Here is an 18450-nt window from a genome sequence, read left to right as displayed (position 1 = left end):
AAAGGTCCAATGCAAGTCACAATGTAGAACTTCAGAATTCATGCTTACTTTTTCAGTACAGGGGAGTCTTGTGCATATGACAAGATTATCAGGCAGATTTAGAGTGACTTTTATTTCAGCTCAAAAAAGAAAAAGAAACCTGCATTAGGGTATGCATGTAACACACAATAACTTGAAACAGATTTGTTATACAGTTCTATGGGCCTCTGTCTGGATTAAAACATATTGGCCAACAGCAGATAGATGCAGGATGATGAGATGACCGAGCTTGATGTCAACTCAGAAAGTGTTTAGACCAGACATCAGTAGGCTATAAAAACACAGAGGTATTTGTCCATGTTCACTTGAACAGTTTGAATTTGCGCAGGAATGGCTGCACTGTCTCTTTGGGGTAGGGTTTCAGGGCAAGGCAGGTAGGGATGTTCTCTGGCTGCTCCATCCATAGTTTGTGTGCAACACCCTTTTCACTTAGAGTCGATGCAAGCTTCGATAGCGACTCCTGGTCTTTCGCCTGCAGAACAGAGAGGAGGGGAAAAGTGAAATGGTCTTAGGCCTACATCAAGATAGCTACAAGCAAGCAATGGTGGTGGGTGTCATGTAGCCTAAAGAGAAGTAAACCATGGGCACTATAGCAGTAGCCTATCTACGGAGATGATTTGTATATTGCTCTACCTCTAGAACCACTTTGTGCATGTTGTCCAGGTCTGCTAAATAATCCTGCGTATCGGGATCACTGTAATATAAATGTATGGCAGCGGTGGTGGCGTGGCAGGCTTGCGTTATTACTGCTCCTAATGGCCACGCCATGGTGTGAATCAAGTCCGACCGCACCACCACATACTGAACCAGCTTCTTTTGTGCGCTGGCAGTCGCAGCCATTTTTCCGAAAACGGTAACGAATATTTTTCTTTAAGAATGTTATGACGGAAAACACCACAGAGAACTATCACAAACCGAGTACAGACACCGTACCGGCAGGGACAAGACCTACATCCGGTTAGAATTCTGGCATCACCGTTGTAAATAGTCGTCAAAATAAAAGTCACAAAGTGAAGCTCGGATGTTGTTCTGTGCGCCAAAAGAGACGGTATCTAAGGGTTCTTATGGCCACCTTACACCAAACAATATTGACAAGATTTGGGAAAGATTCTTGAAAGATTGTAGTCTTTCAACTAATGCCCCCCATTCAAACTTTCCTCAAAAGACTCCAATCTTTCAAGAATCTTTCCCAAATCTTGTCAAAGTTGTTTGGTGTAAGGAGGCCATACGGAGGATGAATGTCAGCTGAATCGTGTCATTGATATACACCCAATTAAAAGCCTATAGGCTACAAACACAGCCATGGCCTATATTTTAGGCTACAGCACTGACACAAACATATTAATTCGTTAAACAGAGATTGAGGTACACCTAGGCAAGGTAAACACACTATTTTCAGTGGTTTAGGGGAAGTGTGCTCATGGCTGAATGAACAGCTTAAGTAGCCTAGCCTACTTTTCAGTACATACATAAGCCCTATATAAACTAAATAGTGAATATATAATTGTCTTCTAGAAGTGTTCAGACTTTGGGTAGCCCACTTGTCAGTTATTGTGTAGGCAAAAACACTATACTAATAGATTACACCGATTAAACTTCAGTATTCAATTGAAATGAATGGAAAGTTGTCCACCCTCAACACAGTAAACGGAAAAGTTCACAAATATAGCTTTGAAGAATGTATTAATGAAGACTCACTCTTCTACACAGAAACAAAAGTCAGTAAGAGGGGAAGCAACACCCAACTTTTATTTTCTCTTCCTCCTAAAAATGGTGTCAAATTCAGGTGAATATACCTCCACAAAGATATAGGAAATATTCTTTTAAGCCAAAAATGGATATGGACACTACAGCACCATCACTGTCAAACCAAGTGTCAAATTTGTTGAGGAATTTGTGATGGAATTTACACATTTTAAAATAGACCTATGAAGCTTGCCTACAAAAAAGTTCCGGTATCTTGTGATTTTTCCTATTGCTATGGGGAAATAACATGGGGATTTTAAATGATTGCACCTGTGAAACTCTAGTGGGGATGAAGAAGTCTGGATTGCAGACATTTTGCTTTACACACTTTTGTCCTCTGCCTTCGAGTGGGTACTGTGAACTTCGGTACATTAAGATGACAAACTAAGATTTTTGCTACCCCAGAGCTAACTTGCAGTACAGCTTCACTTAACACTCCTTATATGGGCAAAGATTTTTTGGGGTATTTTTTGTATTGTGTTCTCGAACTTTCCAAATAAAGGCTTCTTCCGTTTTTGTCCCGTTCCTGGTCCATCACACTTCATGTCTCATAGTACTTGCTTTTTTACCATCATAGACCCTGATTTAAATGGCTGGCAAAGTGCAAAGTCTGTCAACAAGCAATTCTCGCACATGAACAGCAGCACATCGTGTGGCATGTGGGAGCATTGAGCTGACTCAGCTGATTTGGCCTAGTTATTATATTGAGCTGACTCAGCTGATTTGGCCTAGTTATTAAATTGAGCTGACTCAGCTGATTTGGCCTAGTTATTATATTGGCTTTAGTTAGACTTTGCACTTTCCTCTTCATTCTATATCTCACCTAAGCAGTAATCACAGGCCATTAGAAGCTAATGCAGGCAATGGAGGTACATATTCCTTAGCTACAAAGTATATGAGGAATCTAGGCAGAATTCCTTAAGAACTGTGTCATGTTTGCGTTATAGCGTCTCCCTAAACCCACAAAGATTACTCCTAGAAACTCATGACAAAAAGCTTCATTGGTGTAATCCCTGTAACAAGCTTTAAGCAACTGTGCATGGCGCTTCATGTGGAAAGGCTTCTTGATTTTGTCTTTTTTTTGTCTTTTCATTAGACCAGTAAAAATTAGACCAGTTTCTCTATCTTTCTTTCTTTCAGAAGTACACTGAACTCAGAGAGCACAACTCAAAACAGCAGTAATATGGTATGAATACGGTATGAAATAAATACGTTGTAGTTTTTATCCCTGTCGTGTGTTCAGTACTGGCTGGTGGTGGCCCTGCTGTGCAGTCTCTGGTGGGTCTTGAGGCTGCTGAGCTGCGTAAAGCTGCGGCTGCAAAGCCGGCAGTGGAAGGGCCTCTCTCCCGTGTGGATGCGCTGGTGCGCCTTCATGTTGGACGCCTGGGCGAAGCGCTTACCACAGTGGCGGCAGGCGAAGGGCTTGCTGCCACTGTGCACACGCTCGTGCGTCACCAGGTTGCAGCGCAGGCTGAAGCGTTTGCCACACACGCCGCAGCCGAATGGACGCTCGCCCGTGTGGATGCGCCGGTGGCGCTCCAGGTCTGTGGCGCGGCCGAAACTCTTCGGGCAAGACGGGCAGCGAAAGAGGCGCTGGGAAGGCCCCACGCTTGCCGCGGCTTCTGCCGTCGTGGCGAGGAGACGCCTGTGAACCACTGAGGAAGAAGAGAAGGAGGAAGAAGAGGAGGATGGGAAGGCATGGCTAAGAGAAGGCACGGCACTGGCAAGGCAGGAGCCGGAAGAGAACACCGACTCTCTCGACCGAGTTGAAGCTGCAGCAAGCTCTTGTGGGATTGTGGGGACGAGGCCCCTCCCACTCAAGCTTGGCCTCTCTGTGAGCATCCTCTGCTGGGGAGGGTCTAAACCTGCCCCTGCCCCTGCCCCGCCATTCCAGGGGGACGCGAACGCAGCACCTTCCTTTAGGGAGTCTGCACAATACCATGCTGGGTGTTTCAGACCCAGGTGTAGTGGTCTGCTTCCAGAAGCTTCTCCCTGAAGACCCAGTCCAAATTCAGACTCCTCCATCTGCCCCAGGTCTCCTGTTCTGTACGCACACTCTACTGCCCCCTGGTGAAGGCTCTGATCCTCCTCCTCCTCCCGCTCAGCCTTCAGCTCCAGCTGCAGCTCTCCAAACTCCACAGGCTCCTGAGTGTGCGTAAGCACAGAGGTCGAGTCCTGAGAGTGTGTGAGAGCAGAGGTCGAGTCCTGAGAGTGTGTGAGATGTGAGTGTCGGTCCTGCTGTTCCGTGTCTTGTGTGGAAAAGGAGTCCTGTAAACGCTGAAGCTCTAGCTGGAGTTTTCTCTCAACCTCACAATTCCAATCTTCATCTTCTGTAGGGGACAAAAAGTGGTTTAAAAGTAATAAAAAATGAATTTATATAGTAACTGAACTTATTGAGAAAGGTTACAAATACAGCTTTACAGGGTACTTAGTTAAATAGTAAAACACATTCATATAGACTTGGCCTTTTGGAATTTGCATCAATGTTTACACTGCAATAACTGCTTATCTACCGGTAACCAAGTGTAAACCATCTATTCCAACCAAATATGTAGTTGGTATTGTTTCTAGAATAAAGAGACTTACATAATTTTACTTTCTCAGATATTATTATTTTTTTTATTATTATTATTATTTATTGGCAGCCACATTTGCTTGTTTTAAGTATGCTTAGATTTGTTATAATTTGTGCTATATTTGAAGGGCCAGTTTTGCAGTGTACGTAATATCTAGATGTATTCCTCTTGCATGTTTTGTGTGTACATGGTCTCATATGATGTCACTCTCTTGCTGTCGCTGCTCTCATATGATGTCACTCACCTGTGCACTTGGGCTGTTTGTCAGCACTGGCTCTCTGGACAGCTCCATTGACAGGTGTCATGCCACATTTGGTGCCCCTCTCTCCAGCATGCTGTTGTCTGTGAGCCTGGAGCTGCTGGTAGCAGGGGAAGCCCTGTCCACAGCCGGGACACAGGAACAGTCTCCCCCCAGCACCCCAGTCAGTGCCCTCACCCTGCCCCCTGCGCTCCCCCTGCTGGCCGCTGTCCGCACGAGCGAGTGTCTCATGTTTCCCATCGTCCTCCTCAGCTGCGTGTGAACGCCAGGTGCCTGTGTGTCCATCTTGGCCGGTTGTTTCAGCTTTGCCTGATCTAGAGGTGGACACACACTGGTTTCTGTGCTCCATCTTGATAGGTGCCGCCAACGCGGCAGGGAGGACACCGCAGCTGGGTTTCTCTAATGGTGATGGACTGAATTGAGGATCAGCGTCTCTGACACCAGGGTGCGGGTCAGCGGAGGAATCTGTTTGGCCGGGTGACTGTGTTGGAGCACTGAAAGAGGCCTCGCCGAGCTCGCAGTCTGGACCACCTGAACCTGACATGTCAGGCGCCCACAAAGGAAAGTCCACCTCGGACACAGAGAAATCCACTGCAAATTCCTCTCCAGGACTCTGCTGACCGACAGTGTCCTGGGCAGTATGCCCCTGCCTTTGCTCAACCTTCACGGTCAGCCCAGGAGCAGCTCTGCTTTTGGGTTCACCCTGACACGGCACCCGTGCCACTCCCTGGTTCTCAGCTACACCTGAAGGGTTGGATGGGGGGACATATTGCAGGGTTACTTTCTGTTCTCACCATGTGTGTGAAGATACTTTAGAGTGGCTTTAGTAAGGCAGGTAGATACATACTAATACCAACATAATAGCCTACTGATACCATTAATAAAATCACAAGACCAGCTAAGCATACAGAGTGCACACACATGCAAAACATCAAAACACAACCAAACAAGAAAGTAAACAGGAATTTGTGATTCTGTTAATTTACCAAGGACCTTTTATAAATTTGTAACAAACACATAGGCCTACATGTGCAGGCTGACTTGCTCTCGCTCTCACACACACACACACAATTTGCGTTTCAGGAGAAAACAAAGACTGTACTGCGTGCATTTGGATTGAAAGACAAGCTAAAGTGTTTAATTGGTAACATTTCAACCATCTACTCACGGCCTACCTTGTTCCGTGTCGACCTGAACCCCAACTGTGCGCCGCTGTGGAGGAACCAAACCCAACCACGATTCTCGAGTTGATGTCAGACAGCGGACTTTCTTGCGCAGAGCTTCAATCTCCTTTTGTCTGCGACACATTTCTACCCTAAATTCCAAGCAACCACTGTCTACAACTTTACATATTTCTGCTACAGCAGTTTTTGCCAAGATCTCCATCACAGACGCGATTTGAGTTTCAATGGTCTCACGGTTCGGCATTTTGACTAATTCAAAGGCTCCAGTGGCACTATTTCCAGCTTAAAATGTCAGTCAATAACTATTTAATGCCACATAACATTCAGCACCCCGGGAAAACGTGTGAGTAAACAATTAAGAAATGTAAACAATAAAGCGGAGGGAGATAACACTTCGCACAGCTGTTCATTTTGTTGCACCACGGTAACTTCCGTGTGATGGAGGGGTGGGCGTGGACTGTGGCGTGGAGGACGCTGAAATACCGTAAATACCTGTTATAATGATCCGTTAGTTTTATTTTACTGTATATACAGTCTATGGTTTTACTGAATTGACTTGCTATTGAAAACAGCGAAAGCTCGTTCCAAAAAATGCACGTTTGCCTATACAAATAGCCTAGTTCGCCACAAAAACACAAATAGTCAAGTCTTGCCTTGATATTTTATTACGAAATAATCAATAATAAAAATCTCAATGAGAAATCCATCAGGCTAAACTTGCAGCTCACTAAACAGGTGCCTGTCTTTGTAAAACCTTCACCTGAGTCTGCAGAGTCTTTCTGAAAATGGTCTTGTGTAGGCTAATGCCATATAAAACGACAAACTATTGTATTTTGTTTATTCTATTCTAGAGAAAGAGAGAGAGATGTTTGGTATTTTCAAATGAGGCTGTTCAACATAGCCTATGCTACGTAGGCAGCCATCTTTATTGAAAGAATATTCCAACAGCATTCTGGGTGTAATACGTAATGCAAGGACATAACACAAGGTGGCAGGATAGGGTATAACAAAGACCAGTGATAGGTCTATGGTCTCAGACCGTTATCAACTACAACATGCACCTTTTTGAGCGGTGCTTTAGAACACTTCTGAATGACGTACAAAAATACAAAGTGTTCAAGACCGAATTCGACTAACTGGGAACAATATCAAAATATCCAAGTGAGGTATTGTCCAACACTTAACTAATTCACACTTGTAAGACAGAGGTCCCAGGACATGTCTTAGGCTACTATGCGGCTAGGTCCTCAGCACCTGCCTTTGTACACAAAGGTGTAAACAAAGTTGGGGTCTTTTGTAGGCCTGGTCTCCCGTCCGGATCGCCTGGGTGCCAGTGATTGTGGTGGCGGTGATGGCTTTAATGGAGACACAGTTCTCGAAGGGACTGGGATTTTGTCAGGAGGGTCACATAGCTGCCAACTCTCACGCATTGGCCGTGAGACACACGCATTTGATTAGTTTCACACGCCACACCCCCGATTTCTCACGCAGATGCCTGAAAAATGAGTTTAGCCTATCTATAGATCTACCTGTTGAGCCACGAGTATGCTTTCAGAGACGCTGAGAGGGTTCAAGAGCACCCCCTGTCTGTGGACTTTTCTAAATTTTCTCTCATTTGCAATGCTACTTCAGAAGCCGTCCCAGGCGCATTCCCCCCGCATTTCCCCGGCTTTAGGTATGCTTTGAGTATTATTGAGTATTTTTCACGCTGAAGTGTCAACCTGGTAGGTCAAATACCTGGCAGATGAGGTTCAACTAAACTAAACCTATACATATGATATCACACATCAGGTCACACATGCGGAATCTAAGCTTTCCAATGATATTAGCGCCAAGTTGCTGTGATAAATGGTTCATGAGAAAATTAACATTGAACCGACGTGCAATTTAGGCTAATCATATTTGCATTTTGCACACAAGCACACACACACACGGACACGGACAGACACACACACACAGACAGGCAAGCACACACACACACACAGACAGGCAAGCACACACACACACACAGACAGGCAAGCACACACACACACACAGACAGGCAAGCACACACACACACACAGACAGGCAAGCACACACACACACACACAGACAGGCAAGCACACACACACACACAGACAGGCAAGCACACACACACACACATACAGACAGGCAAGCACACACACACACACAGACAGGCAAGCACACACACACACACACACACACAGACAGGCAAGCACACACACACACACAGACAGGCAAGCACACACACACACACAGACAGGCAAGCACACACCTAAACACATACAGACAGGCAAGCACACACACACACACACACACACACACACACAGACAGGCAAGCACACACACACACACACACACACACAGACAGGCAAGCACACACACACAGGCAAGCACACACACACACACACACAACACACACACACACACAGACAGGCAAGCACACACACACACACACACACACACACACACACACATACACCATTAGCACCCTAACACACACAAACACACACTTATACACTAAAGCAAACTCACACATGCACACACTCATTTACATGCATATGAGTTGCAGGAGTATACATGGAGTCAAATTGACAAGCGTGATTTATTTTTGCAGAGAGAATGTGCAGGACCGAGCAGCGATCGTATTTTGTATCGCTATGCGGTACATCTAGTTTATTGCTGCCGTTACTCATGTTACTCTGTGGGTATTAGCTACAGAGGATCTGACACTTCATATGCTGGCATATCATGTTGTAAACCTTTGTCAATGAGCGTCACATTTCAAATTAAACTGTGTTAAACAGATGTGAACGGCAGGCATTATTATGGCACCAGAACAGACGTTTATCAGCTGTGAGGTCAAATAAAGTCTCCAGTCTTGTAAATTGACATTATGTCCATAACGTCACATCCATAACGCACCATTAAAGGTTTGCACAGACACTTTGGACATTGTTGCATCAACACTGTATGTGTAGCATAAACTTTTCCTATAAAACGTTATGGATCATGTGACATGGCCATGGAACATGCTGACTTAAAAACAAAAGCCTTACAAATGAGAAAAAAGCAGTGAGCCTTGCTACAGTGGTGCTCGGGGAACAGTGAGGGGTTAGGTGCCTTGGTCAAGGGCACTTCAGTCATGGATGTGGGAGAGCAGTGCTTAACCACTTCCCCCACCCACATTTTCCAAACTGGTTCAGGGATCGAATCGGCCCGACCAACCCGACCAAATCGCTAACCAGTAGGCCACGGCTGCTCCTGCTCTCAGCTGAAGAGTCACACTATAGTTATCTTAGTGATAAAACTAAATATTAGGTATGGTACCCATTCTGTGTTCATATTCAACAGCTATGGCTATGACAAAAAAATAGAATTCAATTTACTGTAAGATGGTCATATGACATCTGTTGATCCCATAGTCACATACTGTAGTCACTTCTGTGTTTACATTTTTATTTGATATTTTGGAGAATCTCAGATTCAATTCTAGTAATTTTATTGTCTTTACACTTTACAGGATTTTATAAACTCAAATTATATAAACATAAAATATATGTTTGTGATATAATAGCATAATCATATAACATTGAATAACATACACTCAATTGACAATTAGACTGATTAGGGGGGACTGCATATAACAACATAAAATATAAGCAATGCAAAAAAAAAACCATTATTCAGAATTCAGTTCCCTCAGAAACATGAAAATACATTTATAAAAAAAATCTTAACAATTTTACAACTGAACGTACAAATACATACTCATACTTTTATGTTAGGTCATAATTGTGAGTGAGGAAACCTTCAATAGCTCATATGTGCGTGTGTTTGTGTGTGTGTGTGTGTGTCCTATCAAAGCATTGACATTTCCATCTCATTGCTCTTTTACCTTATTTAGCAATGTAACCTGTGTTGTGTTGAGTGTGCTAGCTGCGCTAGGACAGACAGAACATCATCTTACAGTGGAAACAGTAAATGGCCAATGAAAGTGCTGTGGTCATTTTCATTATCAAAAAGCCATGTGTTTGCCCTAAGCCGCATATACACGTGGTCGCCCGTCTCTAGCTGTAGGGTCATTCCATTTGTTGCAGTCTCTGGGCGGTTACCTGCAGCATGGTTGTACACCGTTACCATTTGCTGGCCGTTCTTGAATAGTCTGAGTCCCATGGATCTGGATGAGCGATGGTGACCAGAGAAGCTGAAGTAGTAGACACCTCTCACTGGTGCAGTGAAGATACCTGGACCAACAGAACAGTGTAAGCCAAGATACAAAACATAACTCTATGATCAACCCCCCATTTAAACAAATTGATGCAACTGCTAACACATGTACATGTACCTGTTGTTGGGTTGTACGCATTTCCAGCGTTGACAAACACATCCTTATAAACCAGAGTAATCTCAGTGTTATATGGACCCTGTTGTCCATAAGGACCCAGTGAGGCACCAAACGCTACTTGTTCTGGAATAAAAATGACATGGTTCACACACTATACTTGGCAGTTATTACAGTAGAGGTGTAGATAATGGATGTCATTGTTATAAAACTCCCTTGTGTAGTTCCGCACTAGTTGTACTCTCCTCCTCATGCATACTATGCACTGTTGCTGCTATACCTTTCCTCTTTTGCTCTTGTAGTTGGCTCCAGAGGGTGGACACAGTCTCTCTCAGTTCACGGACTTCATCCCTCAGACCAATGAATAGTTGGCAGGAGTTGTCGCCATATCTCATGTTTCCCTCTACTGCTCCACCATCCTGCTGCAGGCTGCTGGACTCCTGCACATCTCCGCCCTCAGCCAGGCTGTGTGGAGGACGCTGGTAGTTATTGGACTCTGAGACATCATCTCCACCCTCAGCCAGGCTGTGTGGAGGACGCTGGTAGTTATTGGACTCTGAGACATCATCTCAGCCAGGCTGTGTGGAGGACGCTGGTAGTTATTGGACTCTGAGACATCATCTCCACCCTCAGCCAGGCTGTGTGGAGGACGCTGGTAGTTATTGGACTCTGAGACATCATCTCCACCCTCAGCCAGGCTGTGTGGAGGACGCTGGTAGTTATTGGACTCTGAGACATCATCTCCACCCTCAGCCAGGCTGTGGAGGACGCTAGGTAGTTATTGGACTCAGCCATCTCCACCCTCAGGCTGTGTGGAGGACGGGTAGTTATTGGACTCTGAGACATCATCTCCATTGGACTCTGAGACATCATCTCCACCCTCAGCCAGGCTGTGTGGAGGACGCTGGTAGTTATTGGACTCTGAGACATCATCTCCACCCTCAGCCAGGCTGTGTGCCCCACACAGAGAGCAGAGCAGCAGCAGCAGCAGCAGCAGCGCAGACAGAGAAATCTTCATCATCATGGACACCTGAGATGGGTTTGCTGGAGGCCGTTGTCTGTGAGACGTTTTTGTAATGTGCAGTTAATTATTAACTCTGTGCAAGTCATAGTCCACCATGAAATCAGCAATCTGCACGTGCATGTGTTTTGCTCATTATTGTTGTTGGGTTTTTTTCCACAGAGATGCCTGGCGCTGTATAATTGAAATATAATATTTTTGTGTATGTAAACGTCATGATCTTGTATGTCGTGCTTTGTCTCAACTGTGAAAGTTGTCACATGACCCATGATTAGTCTAGGCCTACCTTTAAATAAGTAAATATTGAAATGCTAGTCTTAGGGATGGACTTGAGTTACCGAAACGTTTTAAATCTCCCACAAACAACTGCTGGTTACCAGGCAAACACTTTTAATAATTTTGTACTTAGTTTTACAGATTATGTGTTTTTTGTGTGTGATATTGTTTGTATAAAACTGTTTGTTTGTTTGTTTGTTTACTGTTTGTAGTTTTCACAGTGTTCCATCAATCAAAAGAAAATAAAACGAAATGACATCGGTGAGACGTGGATTTTCTTATTGACCAGCGGGTAGAGTGACAATGTCCCCTCAATTGTTCACAACCGCTAAATGTTCACACAACAAATCTGTTGACCATTCTACAAAAGCAGGCTTAATTAATCACCTTTGTAAATGCCACAAATAACTATGCTTGTGGAACTGAAATCGCAAGGTTATTTCATTAGTATTCATGTCATCAAAGAGGGTCAGCCTTCTAAAACATCAGGTTGTGAACATTCCTGGTGTTTTTTTTTTCTGACTAGTGACTAAACTCCTTTCTCCTTGATACTTACTAATTCACAAAGTAACAAATAGCTTTTTTATCTTTATCATTACTGTTAAAGGCTATGTGAATACAGGGTGGTAACCATTTTCTTTTATGTTTTTATCAGTAATTGTATATTGTGTCTATTCTGTAGCATTTCCAATAGATGCTCAGGTCATATTATTGTTTTCTATAAACCCAACGTGACATCCAATATAAGGAACAAGGAAGTGTTGTGTTACACACGTGTATGTTCCTCATGCGTGCTCTCATTGTTTTATTACTAATATCACATTAACAAAGATGAATCAAACTAAAAAAAATCAGAGAGTGAATGGATCACATTGGTTTTGTTTTCTAGCTAGTGATAGCCTAAACCCTTTTCTCCTTGATACTTCCTATGATAATTCACATGAAATGTAACAAATAGCTCTATTTTACATTTAATTATTTTTTATTTTTTGTCAGTGATTGTTGTAGGCTATATGAATTCAGGGTGTAACCATTTTCTTTTATGTTTTATCATATTGTGTCCATTCGTAGTAGATGCACACTTATGTCTTAGCATTGGGATAGATGCTCAAGTCATATTATTGTTTTAAAACCAACGTGATCCAATACAAGGAACCATGAAGTGTTTGTGTTACACACGTGTATATGTGCTTTCATTGTTTATAATAACACATTAACAAAGATGAATCAAACTAAAACTTTGTTTCCTGACTAGTGACTAAACTTTTTTCTTCCCAGTGATAATTCATGAAAAGTAACAAATAGCCATTACTGTATGTGAATACAGGATCGTAATACCTAATCTATTATGGTTTAATTGTGAACATTTTTTTCGTAGCAGATGCACTTATGTCTTTAGCATTTCCAACATTGATATAGATGCTCAGGTCATATTATTGTTTTATAAGATTATGTAAAACCAACGTGACAACCAATACAAGGCAACAGGAAGGGTTTGTGTTTACACACCTGTTATGTTCCTCACGTGTGTTTTCATTGTTGTATTACTTAAATATCACATGAACAAAGGTCATCAAATTAAACCGATCAAAAAGTCCTGGTTGGTGACATACTCCTTTATTACACTTATGAGCAAACATTAACATGTACTGCTGTCATATACTGCCCTTTGAAATACCTTACCTTCCGTCAGTCTTGTTGTCAGAGAGTATAGGACTAGCCTACAGCAACAACTTAATGTAATTGTCAGTGCAGCAAACATTTTTCTTTTTCTGCATCTTCCTTCCTGAGGATGGTTGTAGTCTGAGGTTTAAGTAATTTCATATCATGGAGATATTGCTTATCGTCACCTTCCTAAAATAATGGCATAAGTAATTTTTTGACAATGTTGTGTGTGTGTGTGTTTGTGTAAGGTGACGTTATTACACAGATAGTTTATGGCAACTGGATGTGAATATCTATTTTTTAACATCTGGGGCCTGCTGCTGGCTGGGCCGCATCTGGATTCCAGGCTGTGTCTTTGACACCCCTGTTATTTGTGGTATAGGCCTAGGCTACTGCCTGTCTGTTGAGCTACTTAATCACTGAGCACCAACTCTTCAAATTAAACAATGTATTCATCTGGCTATTGTTTAATCAGATATTTGCAGACCACAAAGCACATTTTATTTTGGTATGGTCAGTCAGTAGCCTATATACAGTAGGCCTATAATGGCATAGGCCTACAGAAAAAAAACGTTTCCCACGTGTTCATTTTGCTCTAGGCCTGCCATAAGTAGCCTACCGTAGGCCTAAATATCCGATATAGCCTAGTTAGTTTAAAGTGTATGTCAGGTTAAAAAACATTTTTGACAAATGAAGGGACATGAAGCAAGATAGTAGGCTAGTGAGTAGCCTAGTGATTTTTCTTGAAAAATCAACTTTAAATGCAAAAGAACAATATTTACAGTTATTTTTATAACTGAATTTATGAACATTCCAGACACAGTGATGACCTCATAAGAGGGAGTCCAGCAAAGTTGAGCATAGGGGAGAAGAGGTTTTAACTGCATTTTCTTTTACACTGATAAGGCATGTCCTTTATGACATACCAGTGGTTCATAAGCATGAGCCTGACTGGCAGGGACAAAGTAGCAAATGTGTGGTAGCCCATTTATAGTCAGGTCTCTAAAGCAGGAAGCATATGCCCATGCATGGTTGGCTGAACACAGACTAATGAGTTGCTTACTGATTCTACTTAGTGTAGACTATATAATGGCCTATGTGATGGCAAGTGACACAACTGGCATTTTCAAGCATAGCTACTTACCCATATCATCTTCATCACATTTTAAGATCAATAATGGTTGCCAGTAAAGAAAAACATATATCAGGATATTGTTATGTCAGGCAGGTAGTAGACTCTAGCATGACATAGAATGAAGTCATGTTTTTGGGCTCATCAGTGTAAAAAACCTAGGCTACTGTATGATCCTGTATGATGTGTTTTAATTGACCAACTTTGCTGGACTCCCTATTATGAGGTCATCATTGTGTCTGGAATGTTTCCTGGAATGTTCATAAATTCAGTTATAAAAATAAGTAAGGGATAATGGACGACACGGTGGTCTGTTCACAGAAGTTAATGCACGGTCGAGGTTGTAAAACGGCCCCGACGCGAAGCGTAGTGCATTAATTTCTGTGAACAGACCACCGTGGAGTCCATTATCCCGCTTATTCCACTGTTGCCACTTGCGTTGTGTTCATTTCCTACGACGGAGTATTAGGGCCACACATGAAGGAAAAATATTTTTGCCATGACGAGATTAAACTCGACATGTCGAGAATAAAGTTGAAATGTAATATCGACTTTAATCTCGACGTATCGACTTTAATGTCGCCACGTCGACATTAAACTCAACATTTCGAGAATAAAGTTGAAATATCATATCGACTTTAATTTCGACGTGTCGACATTAAACTCAACATTTTGAGAATAAAGTTAGTTTGGAGAGAGAACGACCGCTCGGGGCGATTGAAAGGGAGGACGAATGAAACAATGCAACAAGTGCAACAATGATTCAGAGTGTTCGAGTGCAACAATGATTAGACATAGGCCTATATCATGTGGACAAAACATAGAACATATTAACCTACGTTGCTCAGCCAAATACTTTGCTGCAGGGCCGTTTCAAGGAATTTGGGGGCCCCAAGCAAAATGGACATGGAGCCCCCACCCCCCCCCACTGCACGCAAAGCCTACAGGAACCACCGCATAGCCATACAGTTTAAGTTCACCCACAGTTTATATAAATACAAAATTTTGACAGTGCAATACTGCACTTGCATATATATATACTGTGCATTAGTTTTGAACATTTGCAAAAACACCACCGTACCATAAAATCCAATATAAATGTAAAAAAGTGCACAATAACTAAATCCAACATACTTAAACACACACACACACACACTCACATTAACATTTTTCAGTTCTCACAAAGTGAGAAAATAAAATACTGTGATGGTAATTTTGATAGATTTAATAGAGACCCAGTCAGACCAATAGTATGAAAAATCAGGAACAGAGTTTATTTACAATGATGCGCATCAAGGGAGAGAAAGCATGACTTCACCTAAAGATCCATCAGCTGCTCTAACTAGACAAGGAAATAGTTAGGGTTTAAGTATCCTTCCAGGCTGACGGGAGATAGCGTTGGTCATCCCATCTCACGTGGACTACACTGAATCAGACCCTGATTAGTGGCAGCCTGGCAATCCGGAGCAGATAGCTACTGACGCAGCCATGCAGAACAGTGAAACACTGCAAAGTCATAATATTCCTGCTTATCTCTAAACACAGTCACACAGAGATATACACAGGGACAGTACAGATATCATACAGTCATTACATAGAATCATACTTTTAGTATCAAAGTGACCCACTAATGAGAAATGCAGAACATTAAACCACATATTGGAATATTGGACATAATGTTCTATTCCACTTTCTCTCAGTCCCCCTTTTTCAGCCTTTATGGCTGGAACATTTAATCAAATAATGTCACTATACAAAATATAAATGATTATACACTTGTTTCATTAAAGTTAGACAGATCCAAATAAGCAGGTACATGACTAGATACATGATTTAACTGATTTCTCCATAAGTCATGAAAAATAGCTACACATGATTGGTGTACAATAACAACCACAGTAAATCAAAAAGAATATATTTGGTCAATCCCTCTAAACTTCAGAAACTCGTCTATATCATTTCTATATCAGGTTGGGATAATCCCATTGGTGTACCACCTTTTCAGATTATCAACCGATTTAGAGGCATCAGGACCTAAATCACATGTATATAAAAATAATAAGTTCTGAATCCAATGCTCTCAAGTCCCCCTTTAAAAGTCTTGAAGCCTTTGACATCAAACAATAGCACACATTCTGATTGAATCAGGATGAGCCTACTAATTAACTTAGAGTAATGCAGTAATTGTGTCTCTTTACCATGTGTATAATACTTAGGCAAAGCTGAATATAAAACCAAAACACATAAGAAATGTCTCTCAGCAATTCTCAAATAGAACCCAATAAAGGAAATGAATCAAATGAAACAACATGGTTACATGTATAAAAGTGACCCTGACTGTCTTGATTTCTCACAGGGTGTGAAGAAAAGTTTACATACCACAGAGTACCAGTGATAAAAGCATTAACCAAACAGTTTAAGGGGAAAAAGAAACAATAGACAAAGGGGGAAAAAAGTAGAGTCTGTAAGGCTCCCCCTTTTTAACCACTGATTTCATCTGAAACAAAACACAGAGATATACATATCTGGGCCCAAGGCCCCAGTAGTACTTCCTAAGTTTCAGCTAACATTATTAAAAAGATTTCAATTGCAATACTGCTATGATCAGTCACCAAAATTGGTAATTAGCAATGAAATATAAATTCACATGATCATGATCTTCATGGATACTCTTTTTTTTGTGTGTGTGCCTCATATCAAAAATTGTTTATCATACAGCAAAGCTAAATTATCTGAACCTTTTTCCACATTGTTTAAAGCAGGCCTAAAGGAATGTTTTAAAGAATTTGGTTAGCACTTTATTCTGAACATATTCTGAACGTCTGAAACAAATGAAAAGTTGTATTTTATTTTATTTTATTGCTGTATCCAAAATAATTGTAAACAATATGGTCTAGTATGTATGTCATCATACCATATTATCTTGACACTGGTTTGCATAGCTGTAAAAACAGTTGTAAAAACCTTTTCCATGTCAATGAAGAGAAAAAAAAAATAATACCCATATAACAACTACAGTGGGTGTGTTAATAAACATATGAACCTATTTGTTCAAAATTAGTTCAGTGTAGTGAAGTCAATATCAACAACCTCTCATCCTCCATGAAAGAAAAAGCTATCTTTAATCATAACTTGATACACTGCAAGAGCTAGCTGTCTATGTTATCAGACTACTCTTAATCAGACTCCCCCTTATGATCTGCAGCAAGGCTGCAAGATCAAGATTATTCCCTTAGCTAAAATGTTGTCGCGTATAACACTGTGTCCTAGAGCTAAGTGCGTCATAGCATCAACAATTTGATAAATTCACTGCTGTTGGTAAGATTACAACTTTGCTAAACTGGCCCCCAAGTATGAATTTAACTGCTTCAACTCTTGTCAGTGTTGTCACTGCCAGAAGCACGAGATTGTGGAGCAATGCTTACAGTAATACATACGTCCAAGCTAAAAGTTCTGCCACTTGTGCCCCTCTCCCCCTTTTTATCCAGAACCTTCTCTGCCCTCAGAACCTATATTTCTTCCACTGTGGCCCATTCAGCCAGTCGCTCACCATAGTGTATGGTGGCCTCACTCAAAGCAGGACCTGGCAGGGCTCAAGGCCTACACACCTAGCCAATCAACAGTCAAAACACATCTGTGTCTACCTTGAAGCAGGAACATAAACAGCACACCGAACACACATGGCTTCCAGTGTTTGCGGCCTACACGTGGAACAGGATAACTTGGGTCAGGTTCTATTAGCATGGGGAGCAGGGAGCTTGGCGAAACAATTAGCCTGTATTTAAGCAAAATGGTCATACTTTCTATGGGGCCTTCATTAAATGTATAACTGGAAAATGTAAACCAAAACTGGAATATGTAATCTAATATAATTAACATACCCATCATCTCGCATATGTGCTCCTGTGACTTGTAGAGGATTGGGGAGAGCAAGGATGGCCTTGATGCTTTGGTCCAGGCATCCAACACTCTTTATAGCACAGCACACAGCATTTAATTTTTTTCTGCAAAGCTTCACTAAATTTAGTTAAAACAACAGATATTCCTAGGTGGAGATATCAGATATCAAAATGTATATAAAACGCTGGAGGATGATGTAGGAGGTTGCGACTCTATGACATTTTAGTCATTGATTAAATCAATGTAATTTGAGGCTAACCGTGTAAATATACACTTTAGATCATCACAAATAATATGCAAAACTGTT

The 18450-nt window shown here is 41.8% G+C and overlaps 2 protein-coding genes across 3 annotated transcripts; both read right to left on the bottom strand.

The window, feature by feature from the left end:
• Window positions 1–93: 93 nt before the first annotated feature.
• Window positions 94–6244, bottom strand: ptrhd1 (peptidyl-tRNA hydrolase domain containing 1). Of its 2 annotated transcripts, XM_048238186.1 has the most exons (4): window positions 5796–6244; window positions 4606–5364; window positions 2998–4115; window positions 374–511 (listed from the first exon to the last, which is right to left on the bottom strand). In XM_048238186.1, the coding sequence occupies exons 1-3, from the start codon at window positions 6046–6048 to the stop codon at window positions 3025–3027; spliced, it is 2103 nt and encodes a 700-aa protein (XP_048094143.1). In that variant the 5' UTR covers window positions 6049–6244; the 3' UTR covers window positions 374–511; window positions 2998–3024. The 2 variants fall into 2 exon arrangements, with proteins under 2 accessions (XP_048094150.1, XP_048094143.1); XM_048238193.1 differs by lacking the exons at window positions 2998–4115; window positions 4606–5364; window positions 5796–6244 and adding an exon at window positions 673–1112 and having other exon boundaries at window positions 94–511.
• A 3035-nt stretch (window positions 6245–9279) lies between these two features.
• On the bottom strand, window positions 9280–10544 carry LOC125291493 (complement C1q-like protein 2). Its single transcript, XM_048238210.1, has 3 exons — window positions 10430–10544; window positions 10153–10275; window positions 9280–10051 (listed from the first exon to the last, which is right to left on the bottom strand). The coding sequence occupies exons 1-3, from the start codon at window positions 10542–10544 to the stop codon at window positions 9771–9773; spliced, it is 519 nt and encodes a 172-aa protein (XP_048094167.1). The 3' UTR covers window positions 9280–9770.
• Between the last annotated feature and the right edge of the window lie 7906 nt (window positions 10545–18450).

Source organism: Alosa alosa, chromosome 1 (assembly GCF_017589495.1).
Source record: "Alosa alosa isolate M-15738 ecotype Scorff River chromosome 1, AALO_Geno_1.1, whole genome shotgun sequence".
Classification (NCBI taxonomy): Eukaryota; Metazoa; Chordata; class Actinopteri; order Clupeiformes; family Clupeidae; genus Alosa; species Alosa alosa.
The sequence above is the reverse complement of the archived record's forward strand: the minus strand, read 5'-3'. Positions and strand labels throughout refer to the sequence as shown.

What these genes read in the sequence shown, in the direction of transcription:
- ptrhd1 (XM_048238186.1), bottom strand. Translation starts at nt 6,048, where the DNA reads ATGCCGAACCGTGAGACCATTGAAACTCAAATCGCGTCTGTGATGGAG. An exon ending in TCAGGTCGACACGGAACAAG is followed by an intron (nt 5,365 to 5,795) that starts GTAGGCCGTGAG and finishes CCAACCCTTCAG; the next exon opens with GTGTAGCTGAGAACCAGGGA. An exon ending in CAAACAGCCCAAGTGCACAG is followed by an intron (nt 4,116 to 4,605) that starts GTGAGTGACATC and finishes TGTCCCCTACAG; the next exon opens with AAGATGAAGATTGGAATTGT.
- LOC125291493 (XM_048238210.1), bottom strand. Translation starts at nt 10,544, where the DNA reads ATGAGATATGGCGACAACTCCTGCCAACTATTCATTGGTCTGAGGGAT. An exon ending in ACAAGAGCAAAAGAGGAAAG is followed by an intron (nt 10,276 to 10,429) that starts GTATAGCAGCAA and finishes TTTTTATTCCAG; the next exon opens with AACAAGTAGCGTTTGGTGCC. An exon ending in TGCGTACAACCCAACAACAG is followed by an intron (nt 10,052 to 10,152) that starts GTACATGTACAT and finishes CTGTTGGTCCAG; the next exon opens with GTATCTTCACTGCACCAGTG.